The 24059-nt window shown below is 43.8% G+C and overlaps 2 protein-coding genes across 10 annotated transcripts in view; one reads left to right on the forward strand and one right to left on the reverse strand.

Annotated features, from left to right (window-relative positions):
* tmem260 (transmembrane protein 260) overlaps window positions 1-9602 on the reverse strand; it is an 81726-nt gene extending 72124 nt beyond the window's left edge. For 3 of the 5 annotated variants that reach the window (XM_069929362.1, XM_069929363.1, XM_069929359.1), the window contains exons 1-2: window positions 9504-9602; window positions 3728-4083 (exon numbers count right to left, since the gene is read on the reverse strand). In XM_069929362.1, the coding sequence (XP_069785463.1) occupies window positions 3728-3926 (199 nt within the window). In that variant the 5' untranslated portion in view covers window positions 3927-4083; window positions 9504-9602. Of the gene's footprint in view, window positions 1-3727; window positions 4084-8658; window positions 8760-8891; window positions 9121-9503 lie in introns of those variants that run through there. The other 2 variants (XM_069929360.1, XM_069929361.1) reach the window with 2 other exon arrangements.
* The window catches only part of llgl2 (LLGL scribble cell polarity complex component 2), a 142681-nt gene continuing 127706 nt past the window's right edge, over window positions 9085-24059 (forward strand). For 2 of the 5 annotated variants that reach the window (XM_069929354.1, XM_069929357.1), the window contains exon 1: window positions 9086-9261. The gene's annotated coding sequence lies outside the window, so the exon portion shown is untranslated. Of the gene's footprint in view, window positions 9262-9281; window positions 9468-24059 lie in introns of those variants that run through there. The other 3 variants (XM_069929355.1, XM_069929358.1, XM_069929356.1) reach the window with 2 other exon arrangements.

The following is a 24059-nucleotide window of genomic DNA, read 5'->3' on the forward strand; positions in this document are numbered from 1 at the left end:
CACACAAAGATCAACGTGTACAGAGCCATTGTCATACCCATGCTCCTGTTCGGCTCCGAATCATAGGTCCTCTACCGGCATCACCTACGGCTCCTAGAATTCTTCCATCAGCACTGTCTCCACTCCATCCTCAACATTCATTGGAATCACTTCATCACCAACATCGAAGTACTCAAGCTGGCAGAGTCTGCAAGCATCGAATCCATGCTGCTGAAGACCCAACTGCGCTGGATGGGTCACATCTCCAGAATGGAGGGCCATCGCCTTCCCAAGATCGTGTTTTATGGCGAGCTCTCCACTGGCCACCGAGACAGAGGTCCACCAAAGAAGAGGTGCAAGGATTGCTTAAAGAAATCTCTTGGTGCTTGCCACATTGACCACTGCCAGTGGGCTCATATCGCCTCCAACCGTGCATCTTGGCACCTCACAGTTCGGCGGGCAGCAACCTCCTTTGAAGAAGACCACAGAGCCCACCTCACTGACAAAAGACAAAGGAGGAAAAACCCAACACCCAACCCCAACCCACCAATTTTCCCTTGCAACCGCGCCTGCCCGTCCCGCATCGGACTTGTCAGTCACCAACGAGCCTGCAGCAGACGTGGACATACCCCTCCATAAATCTTCATCCGCGAAGCCAAGACAAGGAAGGAATAACATTCCCAATGAATCACAGTGTACAAGTTCTGGATACTTTAACACACTTTTGAAAGCAGCTAAGAGTAAATCAAAGTAGATTTAAATCACTCCTTACTTTGCCTTCACATTTCACCATAAATTAGTTGTCATCTATTTAATGATCATGCCTATTGGTCAATATTGCCAACATCCAATTTGAAATGAAATTCATCCAGTGGAACCTGCAAAGAAAAAATTTGGTACCCAATCTGAATAACCAACTGCTAAATGCGCCGTAGATCTCCTCCAATGATCTCCTCCAATGACCTGGCAATTATAGCACATTGGGAGATTTCACTCAGAGTAAGTATACCTGACTGTTGTGTGTGCCAGACTGACGTGATTACAGTACTTTTCTATCAATTTCAGCCAAATCCAAATCCAGTCCAGATATTATCTTTTTGGAATCGCCCAACAGTATTGCGAATAAAAGGCATTTATTTGATTCCTGAAGCTTTTAACACCAAGTAAAAATCACTCAAACTTTACAATGATGGGAGGTATTTTTTTGAGATTTTTGAAATGTGCTCATCACTAAGAGAAGTTTGATTGTATCCTGAACATTTATTTGGAGGTCTCATGACACCCTGTCTACTTACAATTTTAAATTCTATCACGGTAAACTTGTAGGTTGAGTCAATGGTGAAGAAGGCAAATGCAATGCTCACATTCATGTCAAGAGTATTAGAATACAAGAGCAAGGTTGTGACGTTAACGCTTTACAAGGCACTGGTGAGACCTCATTTGGAGTATTGTGAGCGGTTTGGGGATCCTCATTTAAGAAAGGAGAGGTGTTAGAGAGGTGCACAAGAATGATTCTGGGAAAGAAAGTGTTATCATTTGAGGAAATTTTGACAGCTCTTGGCCTGTACTCATTGGAATTTAGGAGAATGAGAGGGGATCTCATTGAAACATTTCACAAATGCTGAAAGACATGGACAGAGTAGATGAAGAAAGGTTGCTTCTCTTAGTGGCAAGAGAGTACCCTCAGAAGAAAGGGCACCTCAGAAAGACCAAGGTGCTAATGAGTCAAATGGAATCTTTCAGCTTACCCCAAAGGTAATTACCCACTCTTCCTGTACAATTATGAAAACCAGGACACACAAATATCCCAAAAAGAATCAAACCTTAGTTGTCGTGGAATGACAACTAAGAAATGAGGAAATGTGTAAAAGAACACGAAGGATTGTTCTCAGCCTTAATGACTGATGAACTTCTCATAAACACTCTGGGATTCTACTATTTATTAGCAACATTTATTTATTTTTCGTAGATGCGAACTTTATATGTATCATTTGTCTATATAGGTGGTATGCCTATATGTGTGTTTCCACGTTTCTGCACCGTGGACTGGAGAACGCTGTTTTGTCAGGTTGTACTTGTACTTTTGGATGATAATAAATGGTCTCACTGCCCCCCCCCAAAACCTCTGTATTGCTATTCCTAACCATTCCCCATTACTACATGCACAATTCTTCACCCCTCCATCCTCCCCTTTCTTGCATGCCACCATACGTCTACCCTCCCCTTCATCTCTCACCTTTCCCTACTGAGCCTGCAGCCACCATCAAGTACTCATTTACACTTGTTCATATTTCATTCTCACCCCACCCCCAGACATGAGGGGCAATTTACCTCAGCCAACCAACCCTCATGTCTTTTGGATGTGGGAGAAAACTGCAGCAATCTGATGAAACTCACGCAGTCTCAGGGAGGGCGTTCAAATTCCACAAAGAATGTGTTCAAGATAAGGAATGAACCCAGGTAGGAATTACTCCACTCACTGCATCATTCAACCACCCTGAAGAATTCCAGATTCATGATCCTCAGAAATTCTCAATTAAGCACCCTCTTATTCTAATTCTGTTCAAGAAATCATCTTTTATCCAGTGTCAATAGGCAGAATCTTGTTTCATAGATATACCAATGTAGACGAACAGAAGTCACCCATTCAATCTGATCCTGTCTCAGTACCTCATCCCCCCAATAGCCATAAGATTACTTCTCTGCCAGAATGGCTGACCAACCTTTCTTTTACCAGCATTTCATCCCAAAAGTCAGCCAGGTGAATCTTCTCCATCTAGCCTTCATTGGAAGTATATCCATCATTAAAAATGAAGGCCAAAACTCTGCACATCCATCTCACCAGTCCCTGTAAATTTGATTAAAAGTTTCCCTACCTTACACTCCATGGCTCATAATAAAAAGCAACATTTCAACAGTCTTAATTTCTTGGTCCACTGACATACTAATATCAAGGTTCACCCACTGAGAGCCCTTGATCCCACCCCCCACCCCACGCACCAACCCCTCCCCCAATTCCCACACCCCGAACCCTCCCCCAGTTCCCACACCCCGACCCCTCCCCCAGTTCCCACACACCGACTCCTCCCCCAGTTCCCAGGCCCTGACCCCTCCCCCAGTTCCCACACCCCTGATCCCACACCCCGACTCCTCCCCAGATCCCACACCCCCAACTCCTCCCCCTCGATCACCCAGTTCCCATGCCCTGACCCCTCCACCAGTTCCCACGCCCTTGATCCCCCACCATGCCCCGACCCCTCCCCAGTTCCCACACCCTCAACTCCTCCCCCTCAATCCCATACCCACGCCCTGACCCCTCCCCCGTTCCCACGCCCTTGATGCCACCCCCCATGTCCCAACCCGTCCCCCAGTTCCCACACCCTGACCCCTCCCCCAGTTCCCACACCCCGACTCCTCCCCCAGTTCCCACACCCTGACCCCTCCCCCAGTTCCCACGCCCTTGATCCCACACCCCTCCCCAGTTCCCACGCCCTCCCCCTCGACCCCCACAGTTCCCACGCCGTGACCCCTCCCCCAGTTCTTACGCCCTTGATCCCACCCCCCCCCACGCCCCGACCCCTCCCCCTCCCCAGTTCCCACGCCCTCGACTCCTCCCCCTCGACCTCCCAGTTCCCACGCCCCGGCCCCGACCCCTCCCCCAGTTCCCACGCCCTTGATCCCCCCCTCCCCTCCCCTCCCAGCTCACACGCTACTCCCCGACCCCTCCCTTCCCAGTTCCCATACTGACCCGAGTCGCCGCCGGGTACCGCTGGGTGCAGTGTCCGCAGGTAAATAGAAAACGCGAGGACGAAGAGCATGACGGACCCGGGCCCGGGCGGGAAGCTCCAAGCCGCCGGCCGCCCGTTTCCAGGGAAGCGCATCGCTGAGCTGGGCCGCACCTCCCTCCGTCCTGCACTGCATTCTGGGACTGCCGGCATTAATTCCATTAAAGGGGCGGGCACCCCCCGGCCGGAGACAGCGAAGTGTGGGTTAGGGTCGGGGTCGGGGAGGTGGGGGGAGAACTGGCGCGGTCAAGCCCAGGGTTGGGGGGCACACGGGTGTTCCAGGCCTGCACATCCCCGGTCTCGGCCGGTCGGGCAGTGGCTGTGGAGAGAAAATAAACCGTCAACAGGGATAGCAGCACGAGTCCCTTCGGCCCTCCGCACCATTCCGTGAGACTTTCTTGCATTAACTCTACATCGAATATCTCTTATATACTGATAACTGTCAAATGATACCATTATCCCTCGATGATCTGTGTGTCCTATTCTCCCACATACCAGTCCATCAATGGCCCTATGATTCTTTTTTACCTCTTACCTGACCCAGGACTAATTTACAATAACCCACCAGCACATCCCAAAGGGATGTGATGAAACCTGGTAGATCCTTGCACAGACTTGGAAGGGGAGGATGTGCTCAAGGAGGAGATTTTTGAAGAAGAACTGTCTTCAATTTAATTGTGTCTGGTTGTGTGGGTGAAGATTATTCCATGTGCGGGGGGGGGTCAGAATGAATTGCTGTTCACATCTGTCTTGGAAGATGGCACCTCAAATTGGGTTGCGCGCCCTCATCTGCTCCCAGCAGGTTTGGTGTAGGATTGGTCATCATTTTGTGTAGCATTTTGTAAAAACAGGTCAGGTGGTGCACTCAAACTAGTACCATGGTATACCTCCAGCTTTATGTCATGAAAATGCTCTGCCACTGACTCTGCATCCACCTTGAGTAGAGAATTCTAAAGATTCACCATTCTTGACCTCATTTACAACCTCTCATTGCTGCAGGCAGAGGTTCCTACCTGCTTCACAAGGGCATCAATCATCCTGGTACCCAATAAGAGTTAGGTGAGCTGCCTCAATGACTATCGCCCAGTAGCACTAACATCTGCTGTGATGAAATGCTTTGAGAGGCTGGTCATGGCCAGAATTAACACGTACCTAAGCAAAGGATCCACTGCAATTTGCCTATCGTCACAATCACTCTCTACAGCAGATACAATATCGCTGGCTCTGCACTATGCTCTGGATCACCTCAAAAACAGCAACTCATATATACAGCTATTCTTCATCGACTACAGCTCAGCCTTCAAAACCATGGTTCCCTTAGTGCGGGTCAAGAAGCTACAAACTCTGAGCCTCTGCAACCCCTTTGCAATTTGACTTCCTCATCGGAAGACCACAGTCAGTACGAAATGGAAACAATGTCTCCTCCTCAGTCCTCAATGATTATCAATATAGATACACCTCACGGATACGTGCTTAGCCTACTGTTCTTTTCATTATACAGCCATGACTTTGTGGCCAGGCATAATTCCAATGCTACAAATTTGATGATGACACCACAGTTGTCGGCAGAATCACTAATGTCCATGAGGAAGCATACAGGAGGGAGATAGATCAGCTCGTTGAGTGGTGTCATGCCAACAATCATACACTCAACATTAGTGAAACCATGGAGATGATTGTGGACTTCAGGAGAAAGTCAGGGGAACACGACCCAGTCCTCATCAAGGACTCAGTAGTGGAGAAGGTCAAAAACTTCAAATTCCTGGGTGTCAACATCTCTAAGGATTTATGCTGAAGCCTCCATGTCAATGCAATCATGAAGGCTCACCAGTGGCTATACATTATGTGGTGGGGGTGTAACCGAAGACTCTCAAAAACATCGACAGGTGTACCGTGGAGAGCATTACATTTGGTATAGAGGCGACAAATCTCAGGACAAGAAAAAACTCCAAAGGGTTATTAACTCGGTCTGCGACATAACAGACATAACTTTACTCCATTGAGGGTATCTACAAGAGGCGGTATCTTAAAAAAGCAGCCTCTATCCTTGTGGTGATACAACCACCAGCCTACTGCAGGGGGCGACCTCTGTACCTGCAGGAAGACCAACGAAGGGGCTGACTCCACCTGGCTGGCTGTCAATCAACCAACCTGAATATAAACCGGAGCCGGCCCCTCCTGAGCCAGTCACTCGTGGAGCCATCTGGACAGAAACTGGTGTACAGACTTTTAATGGATTAAAGCCTGTTGTACAGTCTTTGCTGAGTTTTGTGTTTGCTTGCTGCACCACAGTGCACCATAATTCTCAAAGACCCCCATCACCCGGGCCATGCCCTCTTAACTCTGCTACCATTGGGGAAAAGGTCCAGGAGCCTAAAGATGAGCACTCAGCGGCACAAGGACAGCTTCTTCCCCACTGCCATCAGATTCCTGAATAATCAATGAACTAAAGACACTGCCTTACTTTCGTTTACACTAAGATGCTGCTGCAAAACAATAAATCTTGTGACTTATTCATGACAATAAATTCTGGTTCTCTGCATGAAGAAATCCTTGATCCCAGTTTTAAATGTCCCTGCCAGAGGAAACATCAACTCTGACAAGACCTTTAAAAATACTCTCAAAAATTATATGCAAAAAAACACAAAGAACAGTGTATAACGTTCATTGTGTTGTCCAATTTATACACCTCGTTTGTTCTCAAATCTATACATTTGTAGCTTTAGTACATTCTTTCCACAGGACCTAACTCCTCAGTGTCTAGTGGTGACAGAACCTTGGTTTGCAGTCCTTCCCCCATAACATCTTTGTGTTGGGTGCCTCAAGTTTCAGTGTGTCCCTTAGCACAAAGTCCTGCAACCTGGAATGTGCCAGTTTCCAGCATACCCTTATGGAAGTGAGATGCAAGTTTATTGTCATGCACAATGTACTAATGCAGTGAAATTCTACTTTGTTTCAGCTAAACAAAGTACAATTAACCACAATAAGTATAAATCACAACTTGAGAGAGAATAAAAAAAATTATGAATGCAAAAGGATAAATAAATATTCACAGTCAGTGCATAAAATGTGATGTGATATACTGAACTTTTGGTCCTGGTGTAATTTATGGTTAGGGTAGTATGGGAAAGTTCAAGAGTTTGTTAGCTGTTGGAAAAAACAGTTGACCTTAGAGATGCCAGACTATAGGCTTCTGTACCTTCTGCCTTAATGTAGCAGTGAGAAGAGATTGTGACAAGAGTGATGGGACCTTTTTTTAAATTTAATTTAAAAAAACTTTAGACATACAGCACAGTAACAGGTCCTTTCGGCCCACGAGTCTGTGACACTCAATTTACACCCAATTAACCTACACCCCTGATACGTTTCGAATGGTGTGAGGAAATTGGAGTCCCCGGGGAAAACCTACACAGACATGGGGAGAACATACAAACTTCTTACAGTGCAGGATTCGAACCCCGATCCCAATTACTGATGCTATAAAGGTGTTCTGCTAACTGCTACGCCAACTGTATGATCTTAATTGCTTTCTTGAGGCAGTACCACATGTAGATGTCCCCATGGACAGGAGATCGGTCCCCATGATGAACAAATTCATTTGACTGTTACTTGTTTTCAAAAGATAATCAATTTTTGGATATTTGATTTCATAACAGGATTATACATGTTGAAGATTGTTATGAAAGTGGTCAATTAATGTTATTTGAACAATTGAGAAATAAATATGGAATAACTCAAAACCCTCTTTTTTGCTATTTTCGATTAAGAGCATATTTGAGGGGTAAGTTAGGACCAACCTTGTTGTTGCCTAGTTGTGCTGAAGTAGAACTCTTTATTAGGAGAGGAATTGTTAAGAAATTTACTTCCATGATATACTCTTTAATACAAGTAGGAACTCCTAAGCAGGGAATTCATAAATTTAGACAGAGGTGGGAAACTATTCCTTTATTCTTACCAAAATATTTTTTCACTTCTTTATTTGGAACGGGAAAGCTCCTACAAAACTAAGGTGTGCGAAGGACTCGCTCTTACCAATTTCAGTACTGGACAGCACATTACAATCTAAATTTCTGGGTACATTCCCCCTGAGCTCTCCTGGTGTAAACTGGAAGAGTCGTCTTGTACATCGTCATCTATATTCCTCAAAATCCTTCAACCACACCGACAACCCAGTGGAAATGGTAAAAATTTGGTACCAGATTTGACGCCACTTTAAGTGGACAGTGGCATCAGTTCAGGATTCCTCAAATGACAATCAACCTTCAATGACAAATTAAAAAAAAAATACATGGCAAACTAAAGGTATCAAATCTTTTCAAGATATTTATGCAGACAGAGTGTTTAAGCAGCTTCACTTCTCTGTCACACAAGCATGGCTCACCTGCATCATACTGATTTCACGACTTTCAAATTCGACATTTCATTTAGAAGTCTTTCCCAAACTTCCCTCAGTTACCTCAATCCCCTTCCTGTATGCTGATTCATCCCCTTCCTTTATACAACCCACTACCATTTGTAGATGGTGTTATTGTCATACTGAACCACACAGTCACAGGCGTAAAGTGAAAAGAGCTAGGGGCTAAGAACTTGGAGGGGGTTGATTGGGAATGTGGGGTGAAAAAGTGGATTAGTGGGTGCTTTATGGTCTTGCTGGTTCTGTTTCTGACTCTTTCAAAGCGGTTACATTTATATTCCTATACAAGCCATTCCTCCAAGGAGCTGCCACCCCAACTTGGACAGATATTGGAGTCACACACAAGTGCTGAAGGAACTCAGCAGGTCCTTGGTTTCTGCCTGTCCATTGCTTTCCACGGATGCTGCCTGACCCGCTGAGTTCCCCCAGCCCTCCTGTGGGTGGCTCCAGGTTCCCAGCCTTTGCAAACTTCTTGTTTACCTTGGACTTCTTTGACCATTGGCGGGACCATCTCCTGAATGACCGAACGAACGGCATGCAGCTCCAAAGGATGATATGCTTCAGCCCTCCTGTGTTGGTCACTTGTAAAAAAAAGACGCGAATCTTTTTTTCCCCCTGCTCCCTCTGACAATTTCTCCCCCTTTCAATGACATCTCCAACCCTTGGAAGTTACGGCGTTTTCAAGCTTTGCATTCCAGATCAGGGCAACTCACCGCCTAAAGATAAAGTTCCCTCTTGTTGTTCTCACTTTTAGAACGAGAATTACAGAACATTTGCCACTGGAAATATTTTGACTGATGGTTATAAATTCTCTGCGGGTTCTTTGTGCGAAGCCCCACACTCGCCCCTCTCTCGGTCCGAAGTTTGCGCCCCGCGGGCCATCAAAGGCGCTTTGCCGCCACGAGTCGTTCAAGGGGAGGCGCTGTTGGCTGCGCGTCGAGATTGTGCGGCGCAGGGCCGACGCGACCCCTTTAAGAAGTTACCTGGCGCCCGCACCTGGCCGGCGGAAAGGGTGACGCTGGATCCGGCTGGGACACACCTTGAGGTGGGCTGGGAGGCAGCGAGACTTCGCCGAGAGCCCAGGTAAGTGCGAGGGAGCGCGGGCAGCTGGGTGACACACCCTCCCCCCGGCCCGTTTGCGCGACTGCCGGGCTCGGGCTCGGGCCTGGGCCGGGCCTAGGCGGAGAGGTGCAGCCTGGGGCTCGGCGGGCAGGAGGAAGTGGGGCTTCTGCGGCTTGCCGCGTCTCGGCGGAAGTTTGCTGGTGTGGATTAGGCCAGGATCCAGCAGGGTAAATCTGGGACGAGTTTGGTAACTGATAACTTACTGGGAACCACGTCGAGCCGTGTAATCGTGGTCTGTTGACATGATGGCCAACTCAGTCATGTTGGAGGAATTGCGCCCATTGTGGGTTGAGTACGTGAACCAGCTCGGTGACCGGGTAAAATTGATGCCTCAGTGCTTAGAGGGTTAATCTGGAGACAAGTTTCCATGGTATTGCATGTGTGGAATCCCAGAGCATTTGAGGTGATCTAGAAGAAGACGAAATGAACTGACCCAGTATGTAAAAGTAGATGACACAAATTTCTTGTTTATTTTCATTGTGTGATGACATGGTTTAATGGGTTTAATGTTTCATATATGTTGAACGTTGAGTGGGTGGGGAGGGTGGGGAGGGTGGGGGGGAAAGGGGAGAAAATGACACTGTGTATATACAAGAGGGAAATGTTTGTGTGTATTTTGGTCAGTATGGTTCATAGTGTGAAAAAATTTTTTTAAAAAAAAGTATGTTCTCATACAAGGTCATGAAATTCTCTGCTCCTCCCTGGCACCCTCTGAAATGCTGAAGATGGTTAGAGGGCTGTGGTTTGTCTGTTTTGGATTCCTGCTGCATGTGTTGTATTGGTTGTCACTTGTGGTTCTAATATTGGCTCATTGCCTTTCAGGTGGTGGGAACATTTGGGGGGGGGGGGGGGAGGGGAATGTAAAGTTGAGTAGTTTCCTGATTTGAGCCACTCCAGGGTTTCTCTGGCTTTGGGTGGGCAGTGACCTTACCAGGAGAGGGCAGTGCTTGCTCTTCTGCTGTATGGGAGTGGCCCTGAAAGATGTGTGTTTTTCTCCCCCCACATACACACACACACATTTACGCTTCCAAAATTGTGGCTGTAGTAGTATCGTGCATACTTGTGCTCTTGGCTAAATTGTTTTACACCCATCTATGTATCAGACATCATGTGTGTCCAGGCTTGTCTAAGTTGTGGCAAAGTCTGCTGTTGTAATTTTTTAACATTTACATTAACAATTTGCATTTATTTCTGCAGCTAAGTGTTTGAAAAGGCAACTTGTCCTGATCTTCCCACATATATTTAAAATTTGAGATCAACTTCAAATCTGATTGTTGAGGTGTTCAGAAAGGCATGTGGATGTGGGGATTACCTTCATAACCTTTGTCCAAATGTCCTTCAGCTGATTAAATACAAACAATGACCTTCAAGATCAAGTGCATTTTGTGATCGCACAAGTAAAGAGTAATGTAATAATCAAATTCTTGCTAATTTTTAAAATTGCCCCACCCTAATTGACTTCATTAAGATAGTGGAGAGCAATATTGCACTATTTCTGACCTGGGGAAAGTACTCTCAGCTGTTGGTTTGGATGAAAGTCCAAATATGGGTAGTATGTGATTTGAAGGGGACATTCCTGTAGTGTTCCCATTTACCTCCTGCTCTCATCACTCTTCTAGGAGGTGCTGTTGGAATTGCCTCTCCAAGGTACATTCTCTACTCAGTGTTCAACTTGGATTTCTGTGTTAGTGGGAGGATTAACTAATCGAGGAGATGGGTGACAATGTCAGACAAGCGGGTTTTGCCCCGGATAGTATCAGATTGGAAGCACTCATCCATATCTCCTGATGTGCATTCGAGATGATCAAAAGGCTTTGAGATATCAAAGGGCGAGTTATTTGGAACAGGCTGTCCAGCATATTGTGGCCATGGTGTTTGAGACTGGTCCATTTGTTTTTAAATGTTAATTATGGTGGGGGTGGAATCTTGGTGATACCACATTATTAAACTGCCTGGAGCAGAGTGTCCTGACAAAATGTGAGCAGATTACTGGCTGTAAGTGCCTCTTCTGGTGGCACTATTGACCACACCATACTGCTTTTTATGAAAGGTGACCTGCTCAATTTTCCTCATTGGGTCAATGCCAGTGTGGTACCTGTACAGCATGGCAAGAAACATAGCTAGTTCTGAAACAGGTCTTTAGATCTACACTTGGGATGTTGTCTGCTCTGTAGCCTTTGTTGCTGACAGCTCTTTCTTGATATCCTGTGGAGTGAATTGTGGGCTGAGGATTAGCTTTCTATTATGAAGATTTGGTTGTGTACGGTCTTTGCATGCAGGATCCTGTCATTGATATCCTTGAAGCTGCCTTTTCCTGTCAGCTGTTCAATTGTCCACTACTATATGTGGCAAAACTGCACATCTTTAAACTGATTTGTTGGTCATGAAGTTGCTTTGCATGCTGTAAAGCATAAGTCGTCTGATGGAGCTTCATTTTAAGGATGTTTAATGCTGCCCTGCTTTGCGAACTTGCGTTGAGCCCTTAATTTAATAGAAGTAGTCCTGAAGGATATACTGGGGTGTGAGGTTACAGATCTTGCTGGTACAGGGCACCTCGTGTATGCCTAGTTTTAAGTCCTGTTAGGTAAAAACATCATGAGCTGGAAATGTAGAGGGAGTCACCCAGTGCTGGGCCGTAACAAGATGCAGTTGTGACCTTGTACTCTCAAGATAAGAGTGGGGATGACAAATTGATGTGCAGGAGGCTAGCAGAGAGGGACAGCAACAGTTTATTCATTGGACAATGTCATGGTATGATAATTTACTAAGTACGTATCCTAAGGTATATAAAAAAACACCACTTGCTGATAACGGCAGAATGCGCCTTCTCCAACTAACACTGTTAGTTGCAAGTGTTACAATCCGGCAATAAAGAACAAAGAACCTTGATTTCGACTCAGTCTGGTGTTTGACTCACTCATTCATGAACAAGGCAGACCTAATAGTCCCTAGGTCTGTTCTGCCTATAATGTGAAGGTGAAATTTTGTTCCAACAAGGACTTTGCAGTGGTTACTTGTTCCAAGTGCCATCATGGATCTGTTTGCTGAATGTAATTATGACAAGGTTGAGTTGGTCTATCCTTTATTGGTTCCTTCCTGTCTGTGACAGTTTCTATTTGGCAGCTGTGTCCTTCAGGATGCAACCAGCTCAGTCAGCTACTGGTGATGGATATTGAAGTATATTCTGTGTACATAATACTTTCAGTATTTTTAAGTGTTGCTCTGGTAAATTTGGGTTAGTTCCCTGACAATGGTGATGGTGTTGGGCACACTTGCCTTCATCTGTCAGAACAGTGAGTACAGGAGTTTGGACATCTTGATCCACTGGTGAAACAGCACTTTGAGTACGTGAGCAGTTCTGGTTGCCTAGTGACAGGAAGTGTGCCATATACTGGGAAGGTGCAGAAAAGTTTCATAAGGGTGTTGCTGGGACTTGGGCTGTAAGGTAAGAGTGAATAGGCTGGATTTTCCCTGGAGGGAAGGAGGCTGATGGGTGATCTTGGAGGCTTCTTAAAATCATGAGTGATGTGGGAGTGTCTAAAACTAGACGGCATCGAATTAAGAGGGGGGAAAGATCTTAACAGGTCTTGAAGTGTTAATTTTTGTTTGCACAGAGCATGGTGGGGAAATGAACTGCTAAAGAAAAGGTAGATGTGGATACAATTAGTGTAGCAGTTAGCACAATGCTATTACAGTGCCAGTGACCTGGGTTTTAATCCAGCGCTGTCTATAAGGAGTTTGTACATTCTAGTGTCTGTGGGTTTCCTCCCACCTTTCAAAACATACGGGTTGAAGGTTAATTTGAGTGTAATTGCGTGACATGCATTAAATGGCTGGAATCGACTTCTACAGTGTTATAAATACAATATTATCAATTTAAATTTAAAAACATTTGGGAAATGCATGGATAGGGAAGGTTTAGCAGGATATGGATCAAAAGCAGGCAAATTTCAATTTATTGTCAGTATATACATGACATCACATACAACCCTGAGATTCCTTTTTCCTGCGGGTGCGGCAGAATTACCACTAATTGGTAGTGCAAAAAAAATTAACAGTACACTGTGTAAAACAGGTAAACAAACAAAGAACTCTGAACAGATAACGAAAGTAAACAAACTGCAATACAGAGAGAACAAAAAGCACACAAGTAAAAGTCCTTAAATGAGTCCCTGATTGAGTTTATTGTTGAGGAGTCTGATGGTGGAGGGTAGCAGCTGTTCCTGAACCTGGTGTTGCGAGTCTTGTGGCATCTGTACCTTTTTACTGATGGCAGTGATGAGAACAGAGCATGTGCTGGGTGGTGTGGGTCTTTCATGATTGCTGCTGCTCTCCAATGGCAGCTCTCCCTGTAAATGTACTTAATAGTTTTGTCTGTGATATCCTGTGCTGTGTCCACTACCTTTTGGAGGGCTTTATGCTCCGGGGTATTGGTATTGCCATACCAGACCGTGATGCTGCTGGTCAGCACATTTTTTACCACACATGTAGAAATTTGCCAAGGTTTCTGGTGTCACACGAAACTTCTGCAAACTCTTGATGCCATTGGTGAATTGGGTCCAGGAAAGATCTTCTGACATGGTAACTCCCTTGCTTTCACTCTCCACCTTTGATTTCCCCCCTCCCCCCACCCCCATGATCACTGGATTGTGTACCTCTTGCTTTCCTTTACTGAAGTCAACAATCAGTTCCTTAGTTTTGGTGACATTGAGTGTGAGGTTGTTGTTGTTGGTGCACCATTCAGCCGACGTGTCAACCTCCATCCTGTGTGCTGACTCATCCCCTTCCTTTATACAACCCTCTACCGTGGTATCATAAGCAAGTTTGTAAATGGTGTTATTGTTGTACCAAGATACACAGTCGTAGGTATAAAGCGAGTAGAGCAGGGTACTAAGAACACCGCCCTGTGTTGCTACAGTACTGATGGAGATTGTGGAGAAGTTCTTACCAATCTTTACTTGTTGTGCACAAGCCCCTAGCTGAATCAGCACAGTTGAGTGGGTTGAAGGGTCTGACCCCATGATGAATAACTGTGACTCCATGACTCGCTTCAGAATTAAGTATATTGAAAGTTGTATACAGGGAACATTGCTGTCAGAGCAATCATCAAGGATCCACACCACCCAGCGCAAGCTATGTTCTTGCTGCTAACATCTGGAAAGGGCCATAAGACTTGCACCACCAGGTTCAGGAACAGCTGCTACCCCTCCATCATCAGACTCCTCAACCACAAACTCAGTCAGGGACTCATTTAAGGACTCTTACTTTTGTACTTTGTGCGGTACAAAGAGGGAAAAAACAAAACCGGTCAGTTGTTTACATGTATACATTATGAACAGTTTTTTGCACTACCAAGAAGTGGTAATTGTGCCTCACCGGGAAAAAGAATCTCAGGATTGTACATGATGTCATGTATGAACATTGACAATAAATCTGAAGTGTGTTATTAATGCCAGGTAGAAACATTATAAACTATATTTTGGCATGTAAGTCGAGTTGTGAAACTTTTATTTAAAAAAAAAAATTAAAAAAGAGAGGGGTGGGGGTTGACATATGCCGGATATACTTTTGAGACCTTAAATTCACCAAAAAAAATTAATGTTAATTAGGCATACAAGTCAGTAGTGCCGCTCTCTGACACCTCCCCACCACTTGGTGCTGCCATAACCGCTCGTACCTGGGTCTCTGAGGTTGCTGTTCCTCCCTGGTAGGAACACAATGTTGGCGCTCCAGCCCCGTGGGCTATCACCACTCCTGCCTGGTAGGCAGGGGGTTTTAAAAAAATTTTGGGTTCTTCCTGTGAGGCCTGGTTAGCCTGAAAAATGGGGATTGGCTTATACACCGGATATAACATAAAACTATTAAAATGAGGGTTAAAAAAAGGGGGATCGACTGATCTGCCGGTCAACTTGTATGTCGATATATATGGTAAATCCAGACCAGAAATGTGCTTTAGGTGTGATGTGGAGATTGGAACCTTTCTTCTTTCAACCTGGTTGTGCACAAAGGTAAGATCTTTCGAGGATGACCTGGGGGACATTTTGAAAAAATTACTGGGAAACGTTATGGACCTGTGGTTTTTAAACTGTCCAAGTACCAAATTCAGTTTTGAAGGTCATCTTGTCAGTAGCCAGGAAGTGTATAGCAGTCTCATGGAAGTCCAACTCCAAACTAAATATTTCATGGTGGAATGTGGAAATGCAGAGTTGTATTCCCCTGGAGAAAATTATGTCCAATTTAAGGAGGAAATAAGACACTTGTTAGAGTGTGGCAACCTTATCTAAAATACATTTGTACATAGATATGACTATCCCCCTTTGGAATAAGGGTGTTGAAATAATCCATTCCAGCAGGAAACGATTAGGATCAATGAAGTGGGATGAGGCACAGACAATGGGCTCTTTAGTTGTTTATTTTTTGTTATTGTTTATTCACCTTGGTTGCTTTTTCCTAGGTTTCTGTAGGGACCGTTGACACCCCCCCCCCCCCCCATCAGTATTTGTTTCTTTTTGTATCTGTATAATTGATGTGACTTTATTCTCAGTTGTATCGGGGCAAATGGGGGTGGGGATAAAAAGGGATTCTGTATGTCATATTGGTGTCGAAAGAGATTGTATTGTTTGTTTGAATTTGAGTCTGAAAATCAAAAATAATCCCAAAAAAATCTGAAATGTGTGTGCTAGGATAAGGAAAGGGTGGCAGATTTTCTGGTTCACTACTCTATGGGATAAACCCTTCCTGCAGATTGAAGGGCAGCAATATGGCCCCACTATTTAAGTAAGGAAGGTGAGAGAAATTTAGCTGTTAATGGTAGGGAAAATGCTGTAACCTGTAATGAAGGATGCAATAATAGCAGGACAATTGGAAATAAATAGGATTGAGCAGATTCTGCATTGCTTTATGAAAGGGAACCACATTTTCCTCATCTGCTGGAGTTCCTTGAGGCTATGACTAGTAGGGTTGATGAAGGGAACCAATGGATGTGTATTTGGCCTTTGAGACCTCCCACACAGGAGGTTGGTCACTAGGGAGAGAATAATACACTGGGATTGATGGTCAATCAACATTTTTTTTGGTGCCACTGCTTACTTTCTCAATTTGGCAAATTGAGTATGGTGTACTGCAGGGGTGGTGCTAAGATTCCACCTCTTTACAATTTCTATCAACTATTTTAGGGGATCAGATGTCATGTTTCTAGTTTTGCTGGATGGAGGAGCATGTGAAGTGGCTTCACTTGTGTAGGTGGAATATTATGTGGGACAATTTATTATTGGACAAAAAGCAACTTATTTTTAAAAGAATGTGGGAAATACTGATGTTCAAAGTTTCCATTACGCAAGCTGTTGAATGCTGGTATCAGGTGTAGTGAGTGCCAAGGAGGGGAATTGTATCTTTGTCTTTTTTGAGAGAAGATTTTCATATAGCAGTAAAAATGTGGTGCTGTTGTTGCATGGGGACTTGGTGAGCATGCACTTGGAACCTTGTGTACAGTTTTGGCTGCCTTGCCTAAAGACTATGTACTTGCCACAGGGAATACTATGAAGATATATTCCCGAGGGCTTGGAAGGCGGTGGGAGTGGATGTAGGAAAAATGGTTTCCTTAGCTGAAGAGTTTGAGTTCGGAACCAAGGGCTTGAATGAGGAGAAACTTCTTCACAAAGGGTGTTGAATGCTTGGAATTTTATATCTTAAGAGCATTATGGAGACATTCATAAATTATGTTCAAGGTAGAGATTGTGATTGTTTCTGGATATTGTGGGATGTAGGGATAATGCAAGGACATGGAGCTGAGGTAAAGGTTGGTTGGTATAAATATCAGAGCAGGCTTGGTTTTATTGCGCTTCACTTCATTATTAATTTACACATTATTAATTTAAATCTTACATCTTTGTGATGGGCTTTAAAATTTGCTTTCTGGATTGTTAGTCCTGACCTGCCATTTTCAACCTGAGACTCTGCTCATCAATGTTTATGGGTCCACTTCCCTGTAAACCAGTCAAGCTTTGGTTTCTCCTGCATAAAAAAAAACATAAAAGTGTATTGTTACATGAGGTGAAAAGAAAGCCTGGCTTTTACTTAAATTTATTGTGGCCCCCCAGGAGGGCTCCTGTTGAGAATGTCTGGTCTATTTTTAGGGATAATAACCAGAGCCTTGTAGGTTCTGGAGAATGTTTATGGGTATGTGAAAAGTGTCTTAGAAATATAACAGAAATATATTCATTTATTACAGGTTCCAGTCTTAACATTAGAAACAGAAAGTAGGTCATTTCAACCCTCATGTTGATCTTTTACTTCCAGTCAAGGATCGTGTTAAATTACAAAGTAGAAGGGGATGAAGTTAAAGCACAAAAGAGAACATGCACTTCATATCAAAACCAATAGTGAAAGTTTCTGTAGGTGGAATGGCCAAGATTAGCAAAGGACCTCAGGCAGCCATTCTTAATTTTTTTTTTACTATGGCCCCTTATGATTCTGCTCAAAGTTTGACTCCCCTTTATGTGAAGTTTTAGTTTCTTCTTCCGTACTTCTCGCATATCAATCACACAACATAACAAATATTTTAAAAATTTGTTGCGTGAAGTGAAAATGTCAGGCTTTTACTTAAATGTGCTGTGACTCCTGTGGAGACCGGCTGCTCTGGAGTTGGTAGAAGTACAGAAGAAACCAACAAAACGTGACTGTTTCACAGGGAAGGGGACCTCAGGGATGTGTTGAATGGTTTTGTCCATTAGTCTTCACTGTGGAGGACGTTATAAATATCCTTATAACAGGTGGGCTAGTAGAAAGGAAAAACTTGCAAAAATCACGTTATAAGATTTGAGAAAGGAACTCTTGACTGAAAGCAGACAAATCATTAGGACCTAACAGCCTGCATCCAAGGGGTTTGGAGGAAGTCGACGCAGAGATTGCGGACGCGTTGGTGGCTTTTTCCCAAACCTGGATTCTGACAGGATTGGTAAAGAGTAAGTGACTATCTTGTTCAAAAGGGGAGGAAAAAAGGCAGGAAACCATAGACCAATTGTTGGTAAGCTGATAGAGGCAATAATTACTGGAAAACAATTCAAAACTTGTTGTTGCGGACTCGTGGGCTGAAATGGCCTGTTACCATGCTATATATCTAAATTTTTAAAAAATAACAAATTTTACAAAAGGTTTGCTTCCAGAAAAAAATTGGGGATTATGAAAGGCAACAGTTTGCTCTGTGGGCAATATAATAGTAGACATGAAATATGACAGGAAATCTCAAAAATGGAATAGGAAATTTTTAAGGTGATTTTCATGATCAGCAGCTCAAAATGCACTGAAAAGTGTTCAGGAAGAAAAAATAAAAAATTAAAAAAAAAAAAGTGTTCAGGAAGAAAAATCCTCATTGTCCGGTGTAATTAAAAAAAAATGGCTAATTGGGGAAACAATATAATCAAACCAAGCCAATGTGCATTTGTGAAAGGCAAATAATGTTTGACAAATTTGCATAATTTTGTTTTGAAGATTTAACCAACTGGCATGGATGGACACGAACCTGCAGATACATCTGGATTTCTAAATGAGGTGTCACAGGAAAGATTGGTGCACAAGTTAAGAGCTTGTGCTTTTGGGGGAAGTGAATGGATTGAAAAGCAGTTTAAATAAATGAGTCATTTTTAGGTTGAGAGGATATAACTGGTTGTGTACCCAAAGAATCAGTTCTTGGGTCTTGATTAAAAATGATTTAATGACCTGGAGGAGGGGGAAGAGAAAGCAAGGTATCAAAGTTTAATGACCTGAAATTGGGTGGGAGGGCTAATTGTGATGAGGATATAGATGGATTGAGTGGGTGAAAATTTTGTAAATGCAGGGTCAGTGCCAAAGGGGGGGGGGGGGGGGAGGAGGAGGAGGGGAGAGAGGGAATTTCCAGGTAATGCCCCCCCCCCAAAATGAGGTATTGTAAACCCCCCACCTGCTTGCGACCATCACACCCCCATGAAGTATTGTGATTTTTTTTCCCCCCCCCACCCGTAGCACTAACATGCGTCTCGTGTCACTAGTCTCCACATAATATAAGCAGCGCATTTGTTACATCAGAGGGAGGGGACTGCAAACCGTCAGGAGGTTCATGGTAGGTACCACCACCCTCTGCCACTGAGTGAGTTTTCGAACATAAGGTTGTGCCCTGCCCAGTTACTCTAATGCCCCCTGCTAAGACTTGTTCTGACACTGACCCTGAGTAAATGGATCTTAATGTGGTAAAGAACAAGGCCATTGCATTTCAAGTAGAATGATTCAAAAGGCAGATTATAATCTAAACAGAGAGAAATTGCAAATGAGTGAAGGCGTATGAGGTTTTAATGAAATTGAATCACAATGTTAGGGAGGTGCAACAGTTTTGTTATAATCATTCAGGGTGTTGTGGTGGGAGGGCTCCATGCAGTTCTGATCCCTTTAACTATATAGTAGCATTGGATGTAGCCCAAAAGATACACAATGTGAATTCCTATGATGAGAGGGTTGTCCTATCAAAAGAGATGAGACAGGTTGGCCCCGTAGACCTTGAAAAACACAAGAGTGAGGCATGATCTTTTTGAAATGTATAAAATCTGAAAGAGACTTGATGGTAGATATTGAGATTGTCTCACTGAAATTGCATTGCTGATGGGGACATAGTTTCAAGACAAGGGGCCGGTCATTGAAAATCAGGATTCATAGAAATTTTCTTGCATTGGGTAGTGAGAGTTGTGGAGGCTAGTTCTGAAGTGGAGGGAGGTACACTTTTGATGATTTGAGGATTATGGCATCTGACAGAAAATATTGACGGCAGAATCAGATTTTATTGTCTTGAACAAGTCACAAAATTCAGTGTTTTGCGGTAGTATCACAGTGCAAACGTTCCTATTCTGAATGGTCTTAAACAGTGATTATATGTGTGCACTTGCAAGAATGTTTCAATCTTTTTCTTTTTACCAATTTTTGTCCCTTTAATTGTTTGTTGTTTAATTTTCAGTTTCGGGAGAGGGAAGGAAACTACAAGTAAATTGGTATAGTATTTGTATCTTAGAAGTGAATTATACTAAAAGAAAGTGTAAATATGTTAAAGGATTGTTTTTTTCAAATGTGATATGTTTTGGAAAATTGAAAAATAAAATTTAAAATAAAAAGTTTCAATCTATGAATCCCATGACGTTTAAAACATTGATAGAATGAGCCTCCACAATCCTCTTGGGTAGAGCATTCTTAAGATTCACCACCTCCGAGTAAAGGAACTTTTCTTTGACCCACTGCCAATCAGAAGAGGCCCTTTGGCCCATATTGTCCATATTAACAATTTTTCTAATCCCAGATACTCACATTGGGTTGGTATATTTTTATACCTTTCTTCAAGTGCCTGTCAGACTGTTTCTTAATGTAGTGGTTGTATCTGATTCCACCGCCATCTCTGGTAGCAAGTTCCAGATGTCAACTATTTTAAGTTTTTTTTAAAAAGTGCACAACTTCCCCCTCATATCTCCAATAAAACTCAATTTAAACCTATGCCTTTTTGATACCTTTACCATGGGGAAAAATGTACTGACTGTCTACCTTTTGGTTTTCATTTTGTGTGCTCCCTATCTGGTCACCTCATCCTTCTTCACTCCAGGGAATAGAAACCTAGTCTGTCTACTTCTTTCTTCTTTGGCTTGGCTTTGCGGACGAAGATTTATGGAGGGGGTAAATGTCCATGTCAGCTGCAGGCTCGTTTGTGGCTGACAAGTCCGATACGGGACAGGCAGACACGGTTGCAGGGGAAAATTTGTTGGTTGGGGTTGGGTGTTGGGTTTTTCCTCCTTTGTCTTTTGTCAGTGAGGTGGTCTCTGCGGTCTTCTTCAAAGGGGGTTGCTGCCCGCCAAACTGTGAGGCGCCAAGATGCACGGTTTGAGGCGATATCAGCCCACTGGCGGTGGTCAATGTGGCAGGCACCAAGAGATTTCTTTAGGCAGTCCTTGTACCTCTTCTTTGGTGCACCTCTGACACGATGGCCAGTGGAGAGCTCGCCATATAACACGATCTTGGGAAGGCGATGGTCCTCCATTCTGGAGACGTGACCTACCCAGCGCAGTTGGATCTTCTATCTACAGTATATAATATCTCAAAGTGCTCCAATTCAGGTAACATCCTCAAGATTATTTTTTTTGTCATGTAATAAAACATAAAGTGTGATATTACACAAAATTTCCTTTAGTCCACCAGAAGGTGGACAAAGATTTGCTATCAGCAGAAGTTGCCCAGTATCCCTTGCAGCCAGAGAGAAGGAAAAGAGATTTATTTCCCCCAGAGTCATTGAATGTCCATGGCTTTGCCTCTAATGCTCCCGCAGCCTCTGGCCATACAGCTTTCAGTCCAAACCATCAGCATCCTGAGCTCCAGATGCATCAGGAAGCCTCCAGCACCCTCGTCCATTTCAGTTCTAATATCTGCTGCCCCTTCAGCCAGTCTCCAGCAGTCTGCAGCCTGGTGTGAGTCCCTTGACTGCAGTCGCCAGCAGGCTTTCAACCACCGGGTCGTTTCCTCTGCTTCTCCTTCTCAAACGGGGGTGTGGTCTCCCTGTTTTCTGGTTCCCCAAAGACTGCAGCCTCTTGGTCGCTGCCAAGCATAGGCACTGCCATCTTGGGCCTGAAACCAGTGGCCATGGGATTTTAAAATAAAGCACTGTTTGATAGTTTAACAGGCTTGTTTAAAGCTGTACAGATTTGGGTGCTTGATCCCCGCGAGGGTGATATAACTTTTCTCCCCGGTCTCTGCGGGTCTGCACCACTTCTGCTAAACCAGTGCCATCATTTTTTTTTTCATCTACACTCTCTTCTGTTTAGTTACAACCTTGCTATAATATGGTGTCTTGAACTGTTATTCCATGTGCAGTCCAACCAGTGTTCTGTAAAGTTGCAACATAATGTTCCAACTTTTGTATTCTGTGCCACAACCTATGAAGGTAATCATTCCATGTGCCTCCTTTAGCACCCTATCTACCTATGTTGTCATTTTCAGGGAATTAAGGACCAACTCCCAGGTCTCTTAATCATCATTCCTTAATGCTCTACCATGTGCCCTACAAAATCTGATTTCCCAATATGCATCACTTTATACATGTCAGAATTAAATTCCATTTGCCAGCACGGCCCAACTTTCCATTTTGTCTATTTCAACAGTAGCTCTGAAAAACCTTCCTCAGCATTCACAACGCTGCTTTTTTACAGTTCTACAGAATTGCTAATCATTCCTCCTACATTCATGTTCAAGATGTTAATGTGTATCAGAAGCAACAAGGGTCCCAACACTGTTTTCTGCTGTATACCATGGCAACAGACCCAATCAGAAAAAAAAATGTCCTTCCACCCCCTCCCCTCCCTCCGATCGCCAATTAATTTTGGATCCAATTAGCCAGCTCACCTTTGATCCCATGTGGGATCAGTCCACCATATGGAGTCTTATCAAAAGCCTTACTAATGTTCATATGGATGGCATCTACTGCTCTGCTGCCTTACCACCTCAAAGAAAAGTTGAATAAATGAAGCTGTTTCCCTCCCATAAAGCCATCTTGACTATCCCAACCATTTCCTGCTTTTCCATATGTAGATAACTTCTGTCCCTTAGAATTTTTTCCAGTAATTTCCTAAAAACAAATACAAGGTTTGCCTGCCTGTATTAACCTGGCCTAGCCTAAAAATAAAAGGCATGACTATAGCCATCCTCTAGTCTTTTGATTTATACTGAAAATCCTCATTATTTCAGTATACCTGACCCGTCTCTGGAAGCCATCTTGCTTGTTCACAGAACCGAAAAAAGCCGGATCCATGAGTCAAATATGCTCACTGTGCATACTTGGTGAATTGAAGCTGGATAAGTCTAAACCACCCCAATCCACCTTCAATGCCTTCACACAGTGCTCAAAAGGTAGATAAAACTAGTCTTTCAAGGGGATAATACAAAAGGCTCCATCAAGGGCCCAAATATCTTTTCCCTTGCTTCCCAAGGGATTAGTCTCCTCCAGTCCGAGGAGGAGGAAAGAATATTTCAGATGTTATCTCATCTTTCAATCTCTTGTACTTTTTTAAAAAAGCACTGCTTTTCTAAGTTTTTTTCTATCAGACAAGTTTGAACTTTTCTGCATTGTATTCCACATGCCATTTCCATGCCCATTCACTGAACTTCACCATCTTACAGGCCTTCTCTGCATACACTCACTGGCCATATTGGCACCCAGCTGTGTATTCCCAAATTTTGGAACGTTACGCAATTTGGAAAATTGAACCATTTGGAAAAAGGAACAGTTTATGGATTGTGTGTGGGGCTGATTCCTGGGGAAAGCCATCAGTGTTGCAATCTGAAAATGGCCAGTATATTACCACTCATTATTTTATCTGTTTGTTAACCAGTCTTCAATATGCATCAGTTTATATTCCCCATTCCCAAAATTTGTATATACTCATTTTATTTAGTAACCTTGTGGTGTCTTATTGAAGGCTCCCTGGAAGACCAAATGCACTATATGGTGGTCTTTGATGGTGGGAGGATTTCAGTACAAGATTAGAAACCTCTTGCTGTGATTGAGACTGCATTAGGAATATTGAGAACTGTGCTGGGCCTCACTTGGGAAGTGCAGTAAAGGTTGACATGACTGGGATTAGAGATAGGGAATGACAATGACAGGAGAGGGGCCTAACGGAAACCGGTGAAGTTGGAGAGTACCATGGCATATGTGGTGTTGTTCCTCCAATTTGGGGGCGGCCTTGATTTGGCTGTGGACAAGA

Source organism: Narcine bancroftii, chromosome 3, assembly GCF_036971445.1.
Source record: "Narcine bancroftii isolate sNarBan1 chromosome 3, sNarBan1.hap1, whole genome shotgun sequence".
In the NCBI taxonomy this organism is placed as follows: domain Eukaryota; kingdom Metazoa; phylum Chordata; class Chondrichthyes; order Torpediniformes; family Narcinidae; genus Narcine; species Narcine bancroftii.